A 21,073-nucleotide genomic window follows, 5' to 3' on the forward strand; every position below is an offset into this window, starting at 1 on the left:
CAGTGTGGTGTCTGGTTTTCCTCAGTGGACTAAGCCTCCCCTTCCCAGGTGGTCCATTCCCTGGCTGGGCAGAATAACTGCCTAGGATAATACAGTGGGTAATGTGCGTGTTTTTTGGACATAGGCTCTGGAAACTGTAGCCTGGGTTGGGCAAATTTGAAATGGCCATTCCAGCCATGCCTGTAACAGTGCAGGAAGTGAGCAGAGGTTGGGGAAGTAGGGGCCCCGCTCATGCAGCATTCCTTATGCTGAACACTGATGGCGCTTTGTGACTCAGTGCAGGCTGGGGTGGGCCACTGCAGAGTTGCCAAGGGCTCTCTCCTTTCAGTCTTGACTTGTTCGCATCGGTAACCACCAGAGATTTCACTTTACCTGCAACAGGATTCTGTACTTAGGCATTTCACCCAGTATTCTTCCATATGGGGGGGACTTTCTCCAAAGGGACTTGCCACACTGATTGAACTGTTTCCCCATATCCTCTAGGAGTATTAGAAATAAGAACTCTGGAAATGAGTTGCCACGTCAATACCCTTTGAACGGATTTGCTCACGAATTTCCATTTTTCCCAAAGAGTAAAAGAGAAAAAAAAAATCATCCATTTTAGCCAACTTTATTTTTAGAAAAGTATTTTATTCAAATATCCCCTTACTTATTACAGACATAAATACATGCATTCAGACAAATGAATCCACGAGAGAACCGTATAAAGTAATTGGCACATCACTTCAGCATGCTTTGTCAGTTAGTGGAGGACTTTGGTGCCTCTAACTTTAATCTTTTCCATTAAAATATCCATTCTGCCTTCAGATTGTGAAACCCATAATATTTTAGGCTGTCTCCGTGGATCTGTTAGTTTTGCTTGTCAGACTAATTTAATTTGTGGCTCTATGACTTTGGGTGGCTTGTTAAATTGTACATGGAAACGTGATCTGCAAATGATGTTCAACATGCCAGGCTTAAGACCTAGTTTCTCCCCAGAGACACTGGACATACAGTAAATGTGTATTGGCAGATTTCATTTGCAACCAGCCTAACTGTTAGGATGATGATGATGTGTGAAATGGCAGATGTTTAAGCGTATTACTGTTGCTTTTATATACCTTAAATGTTTATAACACTTTTTGAAGCACTTTTTATATCCACCGTCTCATTTGATTCTCTGAGCTTCCTTGTACCAGGTTATCATTTCCCTCTTTATAGCTAATGAAACTGAGACACAGAGAGAAAGGCTCAGTGACTTGCCTGAGAACACAGGGTAAATTGGATTGCAAAAATGCCAGAGGAGGGGCTTCCCTGGTGGCGTAGTGGTTGGGAGTCCGCCTGCCAGTGCAGGGGACATGGGTTCGAGCCCTGGTCCAGGAGGATCCCACATGCCGCGGAGCAGCTGGGCCCGTGTGCCACGGCTGCTGAGCCTGCACTCTAGAGCCCACAAACCACCACTACTGAAGCCCACGTGCCTAGAGCCCATGCTCTCCAGTGGGAGAGGCCACAGCAATGAGAAGCTCACGCACCACAACGAGGAGTGGCCCCTGCTTGCCACAGCTAGAGAGAGCCCACACTCAGCAACGGGGCCCCAATGCAGCCAAAAATAAATAAATAAAAATTTTAAAAAATGCCAGAGGACAAAGCCAAATGTCACCAAAGCCTAGTCAGGGTGGTGTGTGTAGTAGACTTTGCCACATAATTGCCATTTTCCCCTGCCCTCCTTTCAGGAAAGGAGCTCTGAAGCGGTGAAAACAGGAAGGGCTAGACATGGGAGGTAGAGTCCAAGAAGCAGAAACTGTAGCATCAGCTCCATATGGATGGCCACAGCTGGCTTCACTGCTCTTTGCCTGGACTGTTGCAGCAGCCTCATCTCTGGTCTCCCTCCTTGACTGTCACCTGCACAGTACACGTTCCAAATGTCCCCAGAGAGAGCTGTCTTAAGTACACATCTGAGCATGTCTCTCTTTTGCTGCAAACCCATCATTGGCTCCCACTGCCAGATTCTTCATCGCAGTCTTCCAGCCTACACTGGGGTCTTGCTTCTGGCCCGCCTCTCTTCTGCCACACTGCATTCCTCACCACTGTAGAACCCACTGTGTTCTTTCCCAACCTCCTTTTTTGCCACTGTCTCTGCTTAGAACACAGTTATGGTGAACTCCGTAAACGTGACCTTCTCTGTGGAGCCGTCCCTGATTCTCAGGGACCCAGAAGCATCCCTCTTTCCACTGCGTGCCCACAGCAACTTAGCCCAGCCCAGTGGCTGTTACCTCTGTGCTGAGTAGTCTGCCCCAGGGAGTTTTTAGCTTCTCAAGGATGGAGGTTGTGGTAGATGCCTGTGTTCTCTTACCGCCTCCCAGGTGTCTTGCAGAATTGGAACCTAAGAAAATGGATGAGTATGAAACGTAGGAGTGAAGTGAGTAAATTAGTGTATGACGAATGAATGAGAAGACTTTAACAGCCTGAGCCAGCAGGAAACGTGACTTCCAGCATTACCTGGCACGTGCCCCATTTCTCCCTCTTGTCTGAGAGGAGTCGTGGAGAGATATTGCCCCTCCATAGCATGACGTCTTTGGTGAAATGCGAGGCAGAAAGAAAGGTGAGCTGGGCTTTTGCCTGGTGACCTAGTATAGAGGAAAGCACATCAGGGTTGAGAGGCAGGGACTGATCCTCTTGGCTCTGTGGCCTCTGACTCCTGCCCACCCAGAAGGTTCTCACCAAAGGTTTTGGTGGTGGGAACTCTTCCTCAGGGAGCTGAGAGTCTTTGCCAAGAGTTCCTACAGCAGCATCATAGGCTTCCAGAGTCAAAGCTGTTTGTTTGTCCAGGAAGCACGTTCATGTCTGGTGGCAAGATGTGGGGATAGAAGGTGAGCACATAGAAGGCCTGGGTTTGGGGGGAACTCTGAGCCAGGGCATCAGTGCCTTCATGTGACTCTGTCTTCTAGATGATGTCTGTCCTCATGAATACCATTGTCTTTGAAGACTGTCGGAACCAGTGGTCAGTATCCAGGCCTCTCCTGGGGCTCATCCTGCTCAACGAGAAGGTGAGTGCGGTTGCAGGAAGGTCCACAGGGGGCGACCACTGGGAAGAGGGAGCAGCTGTACACCAGGCCAAGCTGTGACAAAGACAGGGAAGCCAACCAAGCTTGAGCTGGGACCTTGAGCACGCGGGACAAGGCCGTCTTCCCCCAGAAGGCCCTTCCCCAGAGGCCTCAGATCTCCTTCAGTTAAGTAGAGGCCTCACACTAGCTTTTCTGGCACCTGGAGCCCTGCACTGGACAGGTGGTTTGCTCAGCAGTGCTTCCAGCTCACCCTCACTCACTTCCGTGTTCCAGGAGATTGTGGGCAACAACCCTTTTTGCCCCTTCCTAGGCCTCCTTTCCTCTGTGGGATCCCCACTGCCCTCAGTGGTAGCAGTAGCCCCTCAGGGCCAAACACAGAGGCCGTGCCCTTCATCCGGAGCACGAGTCTCCAGTCCTTAAGTGCACGCACCACTCTGGGCTGCCTCCCAAGTTCTCCAGGTTCCCCTTGAACCCACCCCTGTCTCCCCAGCAGTCAGTAGGAACAGTACATTACTGCTCAGGAGAATGAATTGTCTATACAATAAGAGAGTACTGGGGAAAAAGACAGTGAGATTAGAGGCAGCCGCATACATTAAAATTCAAACTGAAATCCCAGCCTTGGAAGGAAACTAATAGAAGAAGAAAATATATCAAAAAGAGAAGAGCTGTCTCATCATTCACCTGTGCTGAAGTATCCAATTTTAGCCACATTCAATAGCACTGTCATTCATCTTCCCTCAGTGTTATTGTGATTTAAATCCAAGCTCTATAAAAGAGAGCAGTTCTTTTAAAATGATTGAGAGGGAATAAGGGCAAATTCAGTGTTTAGAAAAAGCTTATGACATCACAATATTATACTTTACTGATGGAGGCAATATTTCATGGTTTGGGATGAAAAACTAATAATTTTCTATTTGGTGTGAGTCACTGCATCATTATAAAAGGGAAAAATAAGTAGTTTTGTGCATTCCCAGTCTTGTTCAGGAAGACATTGTGGTTTAAGTGTAATGCCTCTGATATATAGTATTTAAGTATTAGTCTGACTACATATTAATTATGTGTGTTTTTGATGTGAGCTGTTTTAATGTATGATGGATATTAAATACCATGCTGTTTGGGCTTGGAAGGATAAACACGACTGGCAAAATGTTGTCTTTGTGCTGAAATTAGGCTGTTTCCAATGATTAGGAGCTGCTTTTAGCATAAGAGTTTGTGTGTGTAAAAGCCCACAGACATCAGCAGAGAAGAAAGGGCTGTGCAGGTCTTTGTGACCAGGTGTGACAGGTGTTTTTCTTGGTGCCAGAAAGCTCTCCCAGAACTAAGCAAGTCCCTGTAGTGCCCCGCCTCAGTAGAACAGACCCATCCTAACTCAGGAGGACAAGGACTTGGAACAAAGCCTGGGGTCGTTTGAGGGGTAGTTCACTGAAGCCACCGAAGACGAAGAGGCCTGAGGAGGGACCCTGGACTTGGTCGCCCAAAGTGCTCCTTGGGCATTTTTAGTTCATTTCTTCCCCTCAGCCTAAGAGGTCCTTCCTCTTTCAGCCTTTCTGTGATTATTGTTGATGAGACTCAGGAAGACCTTTATGTGCTTGGTCCCCCACAGAGGAGGCGAGGACCCCGTCAGCCTAAATTGTTCCGTGACAACAAAGCAACTATAGGAAGGGATTCTTATGAGAAGGGATACTACAGTTTATACTCAGGAATGTCTCTGTTGCTTTGGCTTCCTCTAAAGGCTTGAAGTTCAGAGGGGACCTGGACCAAAGCCCCTTTGAGAGGGAGGAGCCCTGAGCACTTTGGAGGTGGTCTAGCGCTCCCCTACAGCTCAGGCCCCAGTTTGGAGCCAGAGTTCTGACACTTGTTCTGTCTCCCAACAGTATTTCAGTGGACTGAGGGCAAGTCTGATAAACAGCCAACCTCTCCCCAGGCAGGAGGTCCTTGCCCAGTGCTTCAGGAACCTCATGGAAGGAGTGGAGCAGAACCTGTCTGTCAAGAACAGAGACAGGTAAGCAGCGCCCCATAGTTTAGCATCTCTGGGGTAGGTGGACGTTCCGGGATTGCGCTTATTAACACAGCGCACACATACTGATGTGGCTTTTCTATTACACCTTGTAATCCTAGACTCAATTTAGTTCCATCCAGTAAATATGACTGGGTAGTTGCTTTCTTCCAAGCATCACACTAGGCACTGTAGAGCAGCGGTCCCCAACCTTTTTGGCACCAGGGACCAGTTTCGTGGAAGACAGTTTTTCCGGGGGGGCGGGGCGGGGGGGGTGGTTCAGGCGGTAATGCGAGCAACGGGGATCATGGGGATGAGCGATGGGAATCGGCAGACGAAGCTTCAGTTGCCCGCGGCCCAGGGGTTGGGGACCCCTGCTATAGAGGATGCAGAGATGAATAAAATGCAGCCTTTGCCCTTAAGCAGTTTATAATCCAACACGAGAGAGAGAGAAAAAAAAATAACTAATTGAAAAGGTTAAAAGAAGGAAAGTTTAGATCTGCTATGAAGGACAAAGAAAGGCCTCCTGGCATTTGAACAGGCATAGGCTTTGAGGTCAGACAGACTCCAATTTAAATTTTATCCCTGCCCTGTATAGGCTGTGTGGCAGTGAGTAAGGCAGTCAAGTTCTCTGATCCTCAGTCTTCTCACCAGTAAAACAGAGATGATGGTAATTGATTGTGACCTTTAAATGACAGAATATAGTAAACATGGTACCCAGGACTTAGGATGCACAGTAGGTAGTTCCTTCCTCTGACCTTTACAAGTGGTTGGTTTTGCAAGAACAGAGACAGGTAAGTTGCCAGTGAGATCTTGATGAGGAACCCAAACTTATCACCTATGCCTGAATTCATTCATTCATTCATTCATTCATTCATTTAGTTCATAAAATTTTGTTAAGAATCTGCTATGTGCCGGGCACTGGGGATACCACTGAGGAACTAATTGTTCCAGGTTTTTGCCCTCACGGAGCTTCTAGTGGAAGAGACAGACATAATGAAGGATGGAGAGAGAAAATGTTTTCATAAAAAAAAAAAATACTTGTCTCATCCTTTAATAGAAGTGGTAGCATTCAAACACTGTGCCATTTGAAATGCATATTATTAATCATCCCGACAGCCACAAGCCAAAACCTGGGCTCTGGTCATACAAGGCCAAGTCGGATGGGCTCTGCGGACATGTTCCCTTGACTGCTTGTTCTGAGCCAAGATCCTCTATCAGGCAAAAAGGGGCAGCCTCTAGGGCTAGCAGGAGAAGAGACTTCGTGAAGGAAGACGGGACCCTTCCCTACATGCCTCGGGGGGAAATTGCTTCACCTGAGGCTTGGGAATTTGAGTACTGCCTCCTGAGCCGCTCTGTGAAACGGTGTCAGACAAGCTCCTCGTTTAGTGAGAGTACCAGCTAGCAAGGACTGTGTGTTTTCCATGTGCCAGGCAGGATGTTGAGCACTTACAGGCATCGTCTCACTTGACTCAGTAAATTCTCACTTCCCACAATCCCGTAAGCTAGCTACTCGTGTGGGACACCAAGACAAGAGATCACCCAGCTTAGAAGTGATGGAGCCAGGATTTGAACCCAGGAAGTCTTACCCAGTGCCCCCTCTTTTTGAAGCACTTAGTTTGGTTTCCTTATCTGCAAATGAGGATACTGACACCTACTTTGGAGAAGACTTGTGATGATTAAATGGATTTATATGTAAACTCAACCAGTGCCAGGCACATAAGCTTTTGTTCTTTTCTTTGTATTCCTTACCATCTATAATGTAATTTGACTTTTAAAAATAACTTTTAAATAGTATAACCACAGAATGCACCCCTCGAAATGGTCAGGGTGTATTTGCTGGTAACCCTTGTTTTCCGGGAGGGGAAGGAGGAGGGCATGCTGCTGGCAGAGCAGCAGTGGTCGATGAAATGGGAGGAAGGAGCTCAGCCAGCACCTAGGCCGTCTCCAGGGTCCCGGACTCCGCCACCAGAGCTTCACGCAGCCTCAGCCTTGCCACTGCCCTCAGCCCTTTCTTACTCTTTCCACAGGTTCACCCAGAACCTCTCGGTCTTCAGAAGAGATGTGACGGAGGCCCTGCGCAGTGATGGCAGCACCGAACCGTGCAGTCTGGACATGATGAGCTGACCCGACTTCTGACCGTGTGCCGAGCAGCTTTTATCAAGAGACTTGTGGGTCTGGATCCCAGGACAGTGATGTTGGCTAGCCCAGGGGAATCTATTTTTCAAAACAAACAAACAACAACAACAAAAGTCCTACCTTTTTATAAGCCTGGCCTAATTATAAGAATTTATAATAGCGCACAATGTAAATTCAGTCTTTGCACTGAAAAAGCAAAAGATGTGTTTTCAGTCTTTCTATAAAATATCATTTATCTTTGTTCTTATAATGCTCTGAAAGGGTGTAGAGACAATATTTAACCAAAGAATATAATAAACCAGGTTTACGCCTAAGTGTGTACTAGTTAATGGTTCTGCAGTCAAGGTTGTGAATTTGTGAGAGATGCAGCCTTCAACATAGATCCCGGATTGAGACAAATATACCATTTGAACCTGTTAAATTAGTAGTTTGTTATGAGTCTGGAAAAAGCAGCACTGGGGACTCTGAGCTATGGGCATTTAGAACGAGCCTGGGAGCTCTCCAGAGCATCCCACAGGACTGCACACAGCCCTCTCTCTCTGCCTCAGCAGCGCCTGATAAAGTTGAGAGACAGTAACACAATTAAATGACTTAGAAACAACGTTTGCTCTTCACTGGCATAAATCTGAAGTGGTTTAGTCTAGAAGAATTAAGCTGTGCAATTACTGCCTGCAGAGATATTTCTTCAGAAGGCGTAGGTAGCCCCAGCAAGTAGCTCTGGGTGCTACCAGCACCCAGGCCGGCCTCCAATTAATTTTTAAGAGAAGCCGAGGGTGTCCAGTCAAAATACAGATTCAAAGCAGCTCTGCCTTCTTGGGCCACCCAAAACAGTTCTAGGTGCTAAAGTATAGATTTTCAGAGGATGAGGATCAGCTGGTTTTCATCCTTCCACAAACACTCTTACTACTGTGGGGACTGCAGCTCATCCCAAACCCAGGACAAGGAGGAAGCCTTTACAGTTTGTGAGGGACTGGAACTAGGCTATTAATTTGAGATGGCCACTGTCAGATGGCTTTGGTATCTCACTGCTCCGTCTTCATGGCTCAGGCTTGTAGTAAATATTGTTCCCTTTATTTCTGATAAGACATGAAAGGTTGGTCTTACTGTTGAAGAAGAAGTAAATCTACAAGCTCCTGTTAAAATCTCATTTCTCAGACTAGTATTTCTTGAAAACTTTCTTGATAGCTGAGTTTTACAACAGGCTTGTCACAGAAAAGCAAAGTCACCCAAGTTTATCTCAAAATGTTTGTCTTCCATGTGTGAACCCAGGAAATCAGGGAAAAGTGTGTTCTAGGTAGGGTTACTTCTGGTATCTAATGGAGAATAAAGCCTCGGACTTACACTATGTTTCATTAGCAGTGGGATAAATAATTTTCCACAAGAAGGCAAATTCTGAACTTCATAAAACCTCAACTGTTTAGAGAAGTCTGACTTGAGAATTTCCTCTTTCTCATGGGCTTATTACTGTACACTACTCATCCCCAAAAAATCCTTCATAGAAGACCTATCCCCTTCTGACACTGTTTTTTGGTTTGTTTGTTTTTGGTTTTTGGGTTTTTTTTGAAAAAGGTCCAAGACCTGGGAGTTCCCTGGTGGCCTAGTGGTTAGGATTCCGGGCTTTCACTGCCACAGCCTGGCTTCAACCCCTGGTCGGGGAACTAAGATCCTGCAAGCCACGTGGCGTGGCCAAAATAAATAATAAAAAGGTCCAAGACCTAAAAGCACTGTATTATTTGCATTAAAATGCTCACAAGAAAATCACCATGTGTACTTGCTTTTCTTGACCACATCGCCAGAGTCGCCTGGTGTTTTCTCCCCAGCCAGGAAAGGCTCTGTCTTGGCCGTGGAGAGCTGCTGGGGAGGAGAACTTGTCAGGCCTGCCCCAGCCCCACTTCAGCAGGGCCTGCTCATGGCGCCGGGTGTGCCGAGCACACGGAGAGGCAGCGCACGCAGCAGGGAACAGACTCAGCAAAGCGATGGAACGTCTGCCGTGCCCTCCCCATCTGACCTCTCACTTAGTCCTCACAACCGCCCTGTGAAGGTGGACAGCACTACTCCCACTTTTCAGATGAGGAAGCTGAGGCGCAAAGGTGGTACACAGCTTACACTGGTCACACAGGCAGGATTTGACCCCAGGTCTGTGTCACCTCAAAGGAATTCCTGGCCTTTCCGAGACCTGTATTTGAGAATGGTGAGTTGAAACCAGTTAATGTTTACATCCATTACCATGTGTTTTTCAGAACTCGGTTGCTGTGTAACAAATGACCCCAACATGTAGTGGCTTAGAGCAACACTGCTCATCTCACAGTTCCTGTGAGTGCCCTGCCTCAGGGTCTCCCAGGCTGCAGCCAGCGTTGTGGGCCAGGGCCCTGATCATCACCAGGCTTGCCGGGAAAGGATCTGCTTCCAACCCCCTCGTGGCTATTGGCAGGAGTCGGCTCCTCGCGGGTTGGTGGACCAAGCCTCAGCTCCTTGCCAAGTGGCCTGTGCACAGGGCGGCTCTCAGCTTGGCATCTTGCTTTACCAGAGCGAGAGAGAGAGAAGCACAGCAGTCTGGAAGTCACAGCCTCTCATAACCTAATCGCAGAGGGGCCACGCATCATTTTTCCTGTATTCTCTTCATTGGAAGTAAATCACTGGACCAGCCCACACCCAAGGGGAGGGGTTATACAAAGGCAGGAGGCAGGGGTCTTTGGGAGCCATGTTCAAAGCCACCTGCCACGACTCTTACCTGGCCTTTGCTGGAGAGGTTGAGTGTGGATACAGGTTTCTCCCCTGAGACCTGGAAAGGAATCCTGATTCTCCTTGGAGAGCTAAGTTCCATGCTGTGCGCTTTCTGAGGGGGGGTGGGGAAGCTGGGGTGTTTGCAGAGCACAGCAGGCTGCACACTCCCCCCCTGACCCAGTGGGTCCTGGTTTGGAACTGCGCCCCACCCGCTTAGGCCAGCCTTGCCAGAGTCGGCCTTGGTGAGGGATTGCGGGGGCTCCGGGGGAAAGCTGGAGTCCCCCGTGGGAGTTCTCTGCAGGGTCATCCTATCCCAAGAGTAAAGCAAGCACTCAAGGGCACACCCAATCTTGCGGAGCCTGCACAAAAGAGAGCTAGTTGGATCTGTTTTTTTATTTTTTTATTTTTTTTATTAGTTTCTGCTTTATAACAAAGTGAATCAGTCATACATATACATCTGTTCCCACATCCCCTCCCTCATGCATCTCCCTCCCTCCCACCCTCCCCATCCCACCCCTCCAGGCGGTCACAAAGCACCGAGCTGATCTCCCTGTGCTCTGCGGCTGCTTCCCACTATCTATCTACCTTACGTTTGGTAGTGTATATATGTCCATGCCGCTCTTTCCCTTTGTCACAGCTTACCCTTCCCCCTCCCCATATCCTCAAGTCCATTCTCAAGTAGGTCTGTGTCTTTATTCCCGTTTTACCCCTAGGTTCTTCATGACATTTTTTTTTAGATTCCATATACATGTGTTAGCATACGGTATTTGTCTTTCTCTTTCTGACTTACTTCACTCTGTATGACAGACTCTAGGTCCATCCACCTCATTACAAATAGCTCAGTTTCGTTTCTTTTTGTGGCTGAGTAATATTCCAGCAGCAGTCCCCAGCCTTTTTGGCACCAGGGCCCGGTTTCGTGGAAGACATAGTTTTTCCACCGTCGGGGGTTGCAGGGGGTGCGTGGGGGGATGTTTCAGGCGGTAACACGAGCGATAGGGGGCGACAGAGGAAGCTTCGCTCGCTCCCCCCGCCGCTCACCTCCTGCTGTGCGGCCCGGTTCCTAACAGGCTGTGGGCCGGACCGGTACTGGTCCGCGGCCTGGGGGTTGGGGACCCCTGTGTTACATGCTACAATCAGATCGCAGGTGAATGTGACTTGCACTCGGCAACAGGAAAAAATAAATGATCCTGGCAGTTCCTCGGGGTCTACCACCTACCCACAGCATCTGGCCCAGAGTGAGGAGGAGAGGAATGCGTGGGCCGCTGCCGGCGCACCTCGCCCTTCTGATGAGCTTCTAGCAGGCAAACGGGTCTCGTCCACGCTGTGCGGGGCTCTAGGTCAAGCCAACAGCTTCAGCTGACAGTCAAGCAAGAAACAGTTTGAAGGTATTATGACCGCACGACTTTTGCCTTCTCCACTGACTTAAGAACCTGACCCCTGAGAGCTGTATCCTGCTTGTGTTCTAGATGTTTCTATGTTTTCTGTGCTTTCCAATCAGGCTTCTCTAGAACAGGGGATGGGGGTGCTGCACCGTGTGATGATCGGAGCAACCAGAAAAGCCCTGTTGGCCCCTGGCCTCCCTTCCACTGGCCCTGCCAACCTAGAAGTGCATTTGGGTTATGGTACCGGAAGCCCCTATCGACAGGCGCAACTGACCTGGCACTGGCTGTGAGCTGAGCTCAGTGACTGAGTTAACTACCAACAGAGCTGAGCGTGAGAACAAAGAACAGGGTAGGTTTGGTGAGAGAAACTGGGGAAGGTGGAAGAGCTGGCATACGGGAGCCTTGCCTAGATGGAGGCCAGTCCAGCAGTGTAGGCGAGGCAGCATTTGAGAGAACCCAGCACCTTATGGCAAGGAGGCAAAGAGCGCCTGAAGAGCAGGGCGGGGCAGAGTACGGGGGGGAGACAGTGAAAGTCCCAAGATGAACATTAAACAACTGGAACCACTATCATTTAATGAGCAGCCACGAAGCACTGCAAATCATGATCTCATTTAAATGTAATGCTTACCATTAAGAAAGTCAAGTAAGTATTGATATTATCCTCATTTTAGAGATGGAAAAACGGAGACTAAAAGACTGACCCGAGCCACACAGCTAAAAAGTGGACGAGCCAGGATTCAAAGTCAGGTCAGCCTGACTCCCAAACTCATGTTTCTTTTCCACTAACATCCCTTAAGCTAGGTACTTCACCACTGGGCCTTGGAGACAGTTGGGTGGGGAGGTGCATATGGACCCACTGGGACCCCCAGATGAGGCTGGTCACTCCCCAAGAAAGGCCAGTCCCACGGGGCCCCTTGTGGGCTGTGTCTGTGGCTCCTGCCACTGATTCAGCCTCCTCCCTGAACTTTATAAAATCATTCTTGAGACTTTTTAATGTTTTATTGAGGTGTAAGTTTACAATGACAGCAAACCTTTCAAACTACAGCAAGAGTAACCTGCCTCCTTGGCCTATTAAAAAATAATGTTAGTGTGGGTTTTGACATCCCATAGGTTGGATTGCTGATAAGAGTGCTTCCTTGACAAGATTCTTTTTGAGGTTTACCGAAAGCGTAATAAAATATGTAAGTTACATTTCCACAAACAAAAGCTATAACATAAGTTATTTATAAGCATGAGATACAAACAGTATCAAGATAAATAAACCATAAGGGTACCTGCAACATCCATCTTAATGTAATTTGCCCAACAAAAGTGTTGAAACGAAGTCAAATTTAGTAGAGAAATCTGTCCGGAAGAAAGGAAAGTTGTAAAACACAAAATGGGGAAAATGGCTGATGGGGTGGGAGCAAACAAGGGCATGAGATCGGGTGTGGAGGCACCTCAGAAGGCCACGGCCTGTGCCTGCCCCCGACCCCTGAGCCTGCGTGCTCCCAGCAAGCCCTGCTACCTGCAGGCGCATGTGTCACCAGCCCTACGGGGGAAGGAATCTCCCCTCCCCTCCCCTTCCTGTCTCACACCCTCCCTCCTAACCCCCAGCCCTTTGGCAGCTCCCTCAGGCTGCTGCCAGCCTCCCTGCCAGGCTGGACCATCCTCAAGGCCAGGGCCTGGGTCTGACTCAGCACAAGAATCCTGGAGATCATCCGTTCACTCATTCATTCACCTACCACAGATAAAGCAGTGAACGAGGCAAAGTCTCTGCCTTCAGAGAGCTGGTGAGCAGGGAAAATAAGATGGGTTCCAAAGGCAACGAGGCAATGATGAAACTAAACAGGGATAGACAGTGGCTGGGGGAGAGGAGGGCTGCTTTAGGGGATGGGCAGAGAGGCAAGAGGTGGCCTGGGCCTTAAAAGGTGGAAAGACACCAGCCGTGGGCGGAGCTGGGGGAGGCGAGTGCTGAACTGAGTACACGCGAATTACTGGACACACTGCTGACCCCCTCTTCCCTATCCCTCGTCTGACCTTGCTGTGTGCTATTCCGTTTAATACCGCAAACTCTTAATGACCATCCAGTGGGCCCTGGGCCAGCCCCAGGACATGAACTTGAATGCCACCAACACGGTTCTGCCCTGGAGGCACGCCTGGAACAATGGGGGAGACAGAAGTGAGCCCACTGCGGCCGCCCTCACGCCGCTCCTGGGCTCCTTCCCCTAGACCACCCACTGATTTCCTATGACTTTGAATCCTTACTACCTGCTCCCAGGGCAAAAATGGGGGTATGAGGTAAAGGGAAAAGCACGGGCTTTGGAGTCAAGGCAGTCCTGGGTTCCAATCCCAGCTCCAGCCCTTCCCCACCGCACACCCTCTAGTCCTCCCCATCGGGGGAGGCAGCGATGAAGAGCTCAGACTGTATTACTCCCATTATCAGATGGGGAAATGGAGGCCCAAAGTTGGGACATGGTCCAGAAAATTGGAGTATGTGCTCAGTAAATACTTGAATAAATGAATGGATGAGTGAATAAGTTTGGGCAGGTGTCTTTAGAGCCTTCCATCATGAGAAATAGAAGGGCCCCTAGAGACTCCAAACTAAGGGGTGTGAACTAAGGATGGAGGGTGGGCAGGTAAGCAACCTGGGACATGGTGTGTGTGCCAAATTGATGTGTTTGTGTCTTTGTCTATGGAAGTGGTCCATAATATTTTCATCTACCTTGCAAATTCGGTGGCTGACCCAAATATGTTTAAGAGCCCTGATTCAAACCCTACCCCATTTTACAGACAGGGAAATTGAGTCCCAGTTTACACAGGAAGTCGGTGGTAGAGTGAGCCTGAACTGGGTTCTCCTGCATGTGGACAACTGGAAATGCCGACATCCTGACTCTCATCCCTAAAGCCCCCCTCTGTCTCCTATATGACACCCAGCAAGACCTCCAGCAGTGCTATCCCTTCTCCCATCTTCTCCTTTGGGAGGAGGAGAGGATGCACTGCATCCTGGAAGTCCTTCTGGCCTCATGAGTCTGGGCCACCAGCTCCCAGTTCTTAGAGTTTTTCTCATCTGTGTGTGTGTGTGTGTGTGTGTATGTGTGTGTGTATCTCCATCTCTGTCATTGTTCAGTTGATAGCAGGTAAGAATGGACAGCAAAAAATTACAATTTCAGGAACACTAAATACATATCAAACAATATTTGGCCAAAACAGTGCTCAGAGGAGAATGTCTGGCCTTAAATGTATTTAATAAAAAACAAGGAAGATTGACCAAAAGGAACTAAAATTTCACCTCAACAAAGAAGAAATTAATGAATAAAAATAAAACAAACCATTCCTGAAGGAGATGATATTTTAAAAGAGGATAATGAAATAAACGTCTTTTCTTTAAGACCAGTAAAATAGACAAACCTTTGGCAAATACGATCAAAAGGCACAACTGAGTAACAGTGAGAACGAAATGCAGAGGACGTCAACACAGATTCAACATGGGAGTTTCAAAATAGGAGAGAATCTTCCCACAATGTCACAACAATGAATTTGAAAACTTGGATGAAATGGGCAATATTCCAGGCACCGGCTTCTGAATTTGAGCAGGCGTCTCAATCACCTGGGGGGCTTGTTAAACACAGAGTGCTGAACCCAACCCCAGGGTTTCTGATTCAGTAGGTCTGGGCTAGGGTCCAAGAATGCGCATTCCTAACAAATTCCCAGGTGATGCTGATGCTGCTCATCGGAACACACATTGAAAACCCTGTCCCAGGAACTGCTACCCGCGCCATTTACTCCTTTTCCTGAGCTGCCTAACAGCTCTGTTCTGTCTGGGTTGGGAAAGAAGTGGGGTTTGTGCCCAATGGCCCAAAGCGCCTACTGCTGGATGCCTGAGAAGCCCAGGGTCCCAGGCAGCGGGGCACAGTGAGGTGGAGCCCTTCCCTACCCCAGGCGCTGTGCCGAATGCTTACTTGAATGAGCTCATTCAATCCCACGACGTTGGTACTGGTGCTTTACCGGATGGGGAAACTGAGGCACAAAGAGAATTCCCTAGCCCACAGCTGATAAACAGAGGTAGGAATCCAAATCTTCAGCACTGGGCCACTCACCATGCCCTGGGTGCAATGTTGGCCACACCACCCGCATCTTCTCCCTATCTCTGTGCCCGCCGACCTACCTGTGCAGCGTGGACCTTGCTATTCAATGTAACAGAGCCAGGAAGCGGCAAAGACAGGCCTGGGATCCAGGGCTCTGGAAGCCAGGAAGGAAGTGGAGCTGCTGGTGGAGAGCCTTCACCGGCCTCTGAGTCGGCGTGAGTCTCCGAATTCTGAGCCTCAGTCCCCTCATCAGGTACAAGATGGGGTTGAGAGCAGCCCTTTCCACACAGGGTTGTCGTGAGGAATAAATAAGTTCCCCAGCCCTTGCCTGGCACATGCTAAGTTCTCAACTCACAGTTGCTCTACTGTTGCCATTAAAGTTATTATTACATAACCGCCAGAGTGTCTCCCGGGCAATTCCACAGACCTTCTCTCATTTACTTCTCACAGCCACCCTGGGGGTAGCTATTGCCCTTTCTGTTTTACAAATAAGGAAAACGAGGCTCCAGGAGATGCAAGAGGGACCCCACCACCCCCAGGCCCCCCAGTGGCAGAGCCTGAGTTAGAAGCAGGAGGCCCCCAGCCCAGAGCAACGGCGAGACTCCATCTGAAGGTCCTGGTCTGCAGAGGGCAGTGGAGGAGGCCTTGCCCAGGCCCCAGGAGCCCTGCTCTCCTCACCCCTCTCTGCCCAGACGCCTCATTCTCCCCACCCAACACTGAGGTTCTGCCAGGGCCAGAGACTTGCCCAAGGTCACAGAGGGGGTGTTGACTCAGGCTTCCAGGCCTTAAGATTGTAAGTCCTGAGGCCTCTCCTTGTTGGGGGCAGATTACTAGGAAGAATCTAGTAATTCTGCCGCCCCCTGCCCTTCCTGGCCCCCTGAGACTGACCCCACGGTAGACAAATACACCTCTCTCTCCAAGATACTGAGCCTCCGCAAATAAAATAAAACCGCAAACAAATAAACAGGAATCTTAAGAATAACACATCGACTGTCACGCTGGGGGTGGGGGGGGAGGGTAGCCGCAGCTTCCTGTTGCCAACTCCCTGCCAGGCCCTAACCCCCGTGCAATCTCCACATCTCACTCGCTGCTCGCGACCATCTCGCAATTCACGCATTCCGTTGTATAAACGAGGAAACCAAAGCCTAAAGCTATGAATCCCTTGCTCAAGGTCACTCAGCTAGGAGGTGACCTGGCCCAAATACAAACACCCTTCCGGCCAATGGAGCATCCCGGCTCTCACCACGTCGGCAAGACGGGGAGCGCAAGGGAGGCCCTGCCAAGGGGTCAGTGGTCGGTTTGCACCTAACGATTTTAGAATTAGCAGGTAGAAAACGATTCTGTAAACCTCCCCTGGGGAGACAGCTGAGACTGGGGGGTGGGGGCAAGGGGAGTTGACTGCCCTGCACGCCGTCCTGTCACCGGTGCCCCTTGGCTCGCCTGCACAGCCTCTGAGGGCGCGGGCAAAGCAAGGAGTGGTCTCAGCGCCCAGGGTTACCCAAAGAAATCCCGCTATTTGCTCTAAATATGACCCTCCCCCGCCCTTGCCCCTCGGTAACCCCAGGTCTCAGACACCAGCCGCGCCTCTGGCAGGTCTCCCCGCGGGTCCACAGTCCCGTCCATCCTGCAACGAATTTCGAGGGACCGGATCTCGCTCCCCACCGGGCGATCCCGGGTCCCGTTCAGCCGGGCCTGGCACGCGTGGGCACCTGAGAGTCTCGCCTCGGTCCGCTTGCCGGGTGAGTGCCAGGGAGCGTCTCTAAAGTGGCCATGACGCCGCGGCCGAAGCCCGGGCGGGGGCGAATTCTCCCCACGCGGGTCGGTGTCCTCGGGAGCGCGGGGCATGCTCCGGTGCTGTCCTCACCCCGCGCGCAGGCAGCGCACAGCTTGCGCCCCACGGTGCGCCCCATTCGTTGCTCCCGAGGCGGTGGGGTGTCCAGGACGCTGCCGCGGATTCCGCAGGGTCGTTCCGGAGTTGCAACTCCATTGTAATAGAAAGGATTCATATTGTTTGGGTTTTCCTCGGATGAAAAAAAAAAATTGGAAGAAAACGAAACCCCCCTCAGCAAATGACAATTTCACCAGCAGAGCGCCCTGCCCTCCCCGCGCGGCGGCCGGGAAGCTGCCCCAGCCGGGAGGAGCGGGGAACGTCTCCTAATTGCAGCTTCGTTAGATTTCGGGTTTGGGAGGCTGTGGTTCGGGCGCTAATATCCGCCGCCCATTATCCCGGCTAATAAATTTGACCTATTGTTCGTTTGTTAAAATGATGTCACCTTGGAACAGTCCCTAAGCTCCTATTTCCATGAATTAGGCCTTTATTGAAAGCCAGGAGCCAATGGGAGGAGAGAGGCTTGTTGATCGCAGCCAATGGCTGCGGCGGGAGAGGAATTAGCAGCGGAAACTCCAGGTTCGGTTCAAGAAAGATGACACAGAGCCTGTCGGGCCCGCGCACTCTTGGCAAAGTTTCAGTGCGACGAGAGGCGCCGGGCGCTCCATGGCAGCGCCGTAACGGGGACCCAGTCGCCTCCCCGCCCAGCCCAGCCCAGCCCTTCCGCCCGCCCAGGATGGAGGCGCCCGCCAGCGCGCAGACCCCGCACCCGCACGAGCCCATCAGCTTCGGCATCGACCAGATCCTCAACAGCCCGGACCAGGACAGCGCACCAGCCCCGCGGGGCCCCGACGGCGCCAACTACCTGGGAGGGCCCCCCGGGGGCCGTCCGGGCGCCACATACCCGTCTCTGCCCACCTCCTTTGCCGGCCTCGGCGCGCCCTTCGAGGACGCGGGATCTTACAGTGTCAACCTGAGCCTGGCGCCCGCCGGCGTGATACGAGTGCCAGCGCACAGGCCGCTTCCCGGGGCCGTGCCGCCGCCTCTGCCTAGCGCGCTGCCTGCCATGCCCTCCGTGCCCACGGTCTCCAGCCTGGGCGGCCTCAATTTCCCCTGGATGGAGAGCAGCCGCCGCTTCGTAAAAGACCGTTTCACAGGTGAGCTGGGTGTCCAAAAAGGCGCCGGGCCTCGGCCCTCCCGGGGCCAGAGGCGCCGCGCCCTACGTGCCTCACTCGGGGAAACGGTTCCGGAGGCCCAAGTGCGGTGGAGGCCTCAGCGCCCAGGGCCCCGGGCAACCATAGAGGGGAGAAAAATCAGAGAGTTTGGGGGAAATAAGCCTGTGCCCGGGGAAAGAGGGGGGCATCTCCCAACCGGCTTGGTGCCGCTGGGGACCCTCGGGACCAACGAAATAGCGTAGTACTCTGCGCCCCACGGGGCGGCACCGGGTCCGCATGGTGCCTGAACGGCAGTCGAGCTGGGCCGGGCTTCAGGGGGGCTCGTGTGTCTCCGCAGCGGCGGCGGCGCTCACGCCCTTCACCGTGACCCGGCGCATCGGCCACCCTTACCAGAACAGGACGCCGCCCAAGCGTAAGAAGCCGCGCACGTCCTTTTCTCGGGTGCAGATCTGCGAGCTGGAAAAGCGCTTCCACCGCCAGAAGTATCTGGCCTCGGCCGAGAGGGCGGCGCTCGCTAAGTCCCTCAAAATGACGGATGCGCAGGTCAAGACCTGGTTCCAAAACCGGAGGACCAAGTGGCGGTGAGAGAAGCCCGGCCCGGCCCACCTTGCACCGGCCCTTCGCCCGCCCCGTGCCGGAGCCTCGCGTTCTCCCCACCCTGCGCTACCCCCTACTCGCCCTCCTAGGGCTGCCACCTCCCCCCTCCTTCCCAGGTTTTATCTCCCAGCTCGCCCTCCCGCGCGCCTGTCCTCACCCGCGTCTGGAATTCTCCTCCATTCCCATCCCTGTGTCGCTTTCTTGAGCCTCTCCAACTCTCTCGGTGTTTTATTCGGTCTCCTGCGCTCGCTCGGTTTCCTCTCACCTGCCCCCCCACCAACACCCCACCCCATCCCGGGCCTCTCGCGCTCCGCTAAACCCTCCCGCTTGCCCCCTGCCCTCCCGATTCCCGACAATCCGCGCGGGACTCCGGCTTCCCGCTCTAGCTCCCCATCCCGACTCCAGCCCTGTTTTTATCCGATCGCTCTTTCGATCCAACCCGTGAACGGCGAAGCGATCGCGTCCTGCAAAAGGGGTTTGAGACAGAGCCTGGGAGAACCGGATGAGGCTGACCGGACCCGGGGACACCGCGAGGTGCAGAGCCGGCCCGCCCACCCGCGGACCCCAGTGACCCGGCTGCCTGTAGGGCCTAGTCAGTTACACACACACCCTGCCCTCGTTACCCCGCAAAGAAACAATCTTTGTTGTTGGCAAAGCCACAGTACCCGGGTGTGCAAGTGGGCGGCGGGCGGAGTTTCCTCCCGGCGATCTCCCGCGCACAACAAAAACAAACGATCTCAACCCACTCCCCGGACCCGCGGGTCCCCGGCGCACAACGCCGGCGGGGAAGCAGACTGACTCTGCGCCTCGAGGCTCCCGGCTGGCCTTGGCTCCCGGGCGGGTGGGGGCCCCGCCGGCGGCCCCGCGGTGCCGAGTGCCTGACGGTGCTGTCCCTCTCCCTCCCCCGGTGCAGGCGGCAGACGGCGGAGGAGCGGGAGGCGGAGCGGCAGCAGGCGAGTCGGCTCATGCTGCAGCTGCAACACGACGCCTTCCAAAAGAGCCTCAACGACTCTATCCAGCCCGACCCGCTCTGTCTGCACAACTCTTCGCTCTTTGCTCTGCAGAATCTGCAGCCCTGGGAGGAGGATAGCTCCAAGGTCCCCGCCGTCACCTCTCTGGTGTGAGCCGCCAGCGCGCACCGTCACCAAGTATCGCCGCCCCGACCCGGCGGGGCGCCCCGGCCCCCCAGCCGGTCTGGGGGAGAATCGAGGCCGAGACGGGAAGGGCCAGCCAAGCTCAAGTAGGCCCCGGGGCGCGGCCGCATCCCCGCCGCCTGCGGAGGGGGGCTGGGCCCGGGCTCCGCGCGACTGCACAATCCGAGCCCCCGCCCCGCGCCCAGTCCCGCCCCAGGCCCGGGCCTGACAAAGAAAGCGCCTTACGTTTCTCCGCCCCTCGCCCGCAGTCCCCGGGCCGGGCGCCTGTATTATACTTTGTACTTTTGCCCAAACGTGTAAATAATAAAAGTTTTGGCTTTTTTCTTTAGAAACCGGCCACCTGCTTCCCCCGCGGGGGCCACTCGAGGAGGGGCGGCCGATCAGGCGACTGGGGGAAGCGCCAGGGGCTGGGGCACCCTGCGTTGAGGCTGGGTCCACCCTTCTCTTTTTCCGTTCCGTTTATTTAAGTCGTTTTATTTAATAAAAAAGTTAGCTATTTCACTTAACGCCGCTTTTATTTCGTTTTCGTTCCAATAATGCTCGGCGACCCCCGACCCTGCGCCCCACCCCCTGCGGCGGTAGGGGCCGAGCGGCGGTGTGCGGGCGAGCGTCCACTTCTCCGAGCCTCGTCGGTATTCGCCTCACCTCGAACCCCGGCTCGGGGCCCCGCGGAGGATCCGCGGTGCAGGTCAGTGCGTGCCGGCCGCCCGCAGTCCGGGTGCGCGCGGGATGGGGTGGACGTGGGAAGGGCACTCTAGGCTCAGAGGTCGCAGAGCAGCGCCAGGCAGAGTTGGGGAGTGAAAGACCCCGCCTGGACGGGTACTTAGGCCGTCCCAAGTCAAACCCACCTAAGGGGTGGGAGGCACGGTGACCTCGAACTTCCTGGGACGCGAAGCCCACGTCCCCTCCCTCCCACAACCCACAACCCACTGTCCTCTCTCTTTCTCTAGAGAGGCCCTGGGCGGGC

At 52.6% G+C, this 21,073-nt stretch overlaps 2 protein-coding genes across 2 annotated transcripts in view; both read left to right on the top strand.

Annotated features, from left to right (window-relative positions):
- The window catches only part of RANBP17 (RAN binding protein 17), a gene marked incomplete at both ends in the record, with an annotated part of 307,000 nt that extends 299,833 nt beyond the window's left edge, over positions 1-7,167 (top strand). Inside the window, 3 exons of the mRNA XM_079703069.1 lie at positions 2,928-3,026; positions 4,919-5,046; positions 7,071-7,167. Coding sequence (XP_079559195.1) covers positions 2,928-3,026; positions 4,919-5,046; positions 7,071-7,167 — 324 coding nt within the window. The remainder of the gene's footprint in view (positions 1-2,927; positions 3,027-4,918; positions 5,047-7,070) is intronic.
- A 10,608-nt stretch (positions 7,168-17,775) lies between these two features.
- TLX3 (T cell leukemia homeobox 3) lies at positions 17,776-20,076 on the top strand (the record flags this gene model as incomplete). Its single annotated transcript, XM_079701849.1, has 3 exons — positions 17,776-18,337; positions 18,693-18,936; positions 19,866-20,076. The coding sequence occupies 3 exons, from the start codon at positions 17,776-17,778 to the stop codon at positions 20,074-20,076; spliced, it is 1,017 nt and encodes a 338-aa protein (XP_079557975.1).
- Between the last annotated feature and the right edge of the window lie 997 nt (positions 20,077-21,073).

The sequence above is a fragment of the Hyperoodon ampullatus genome (genome assembly GCF_949752795.1).
Source record: "Hyperoodon ampullatus genome assembly, chromosome: 4".
NCBI lineage: Eukaryota > Metazoa > Chordata > Mammalia > Artiodactyla > Ziphiidae > Hyperoodon > Hyperoodon ampullatus.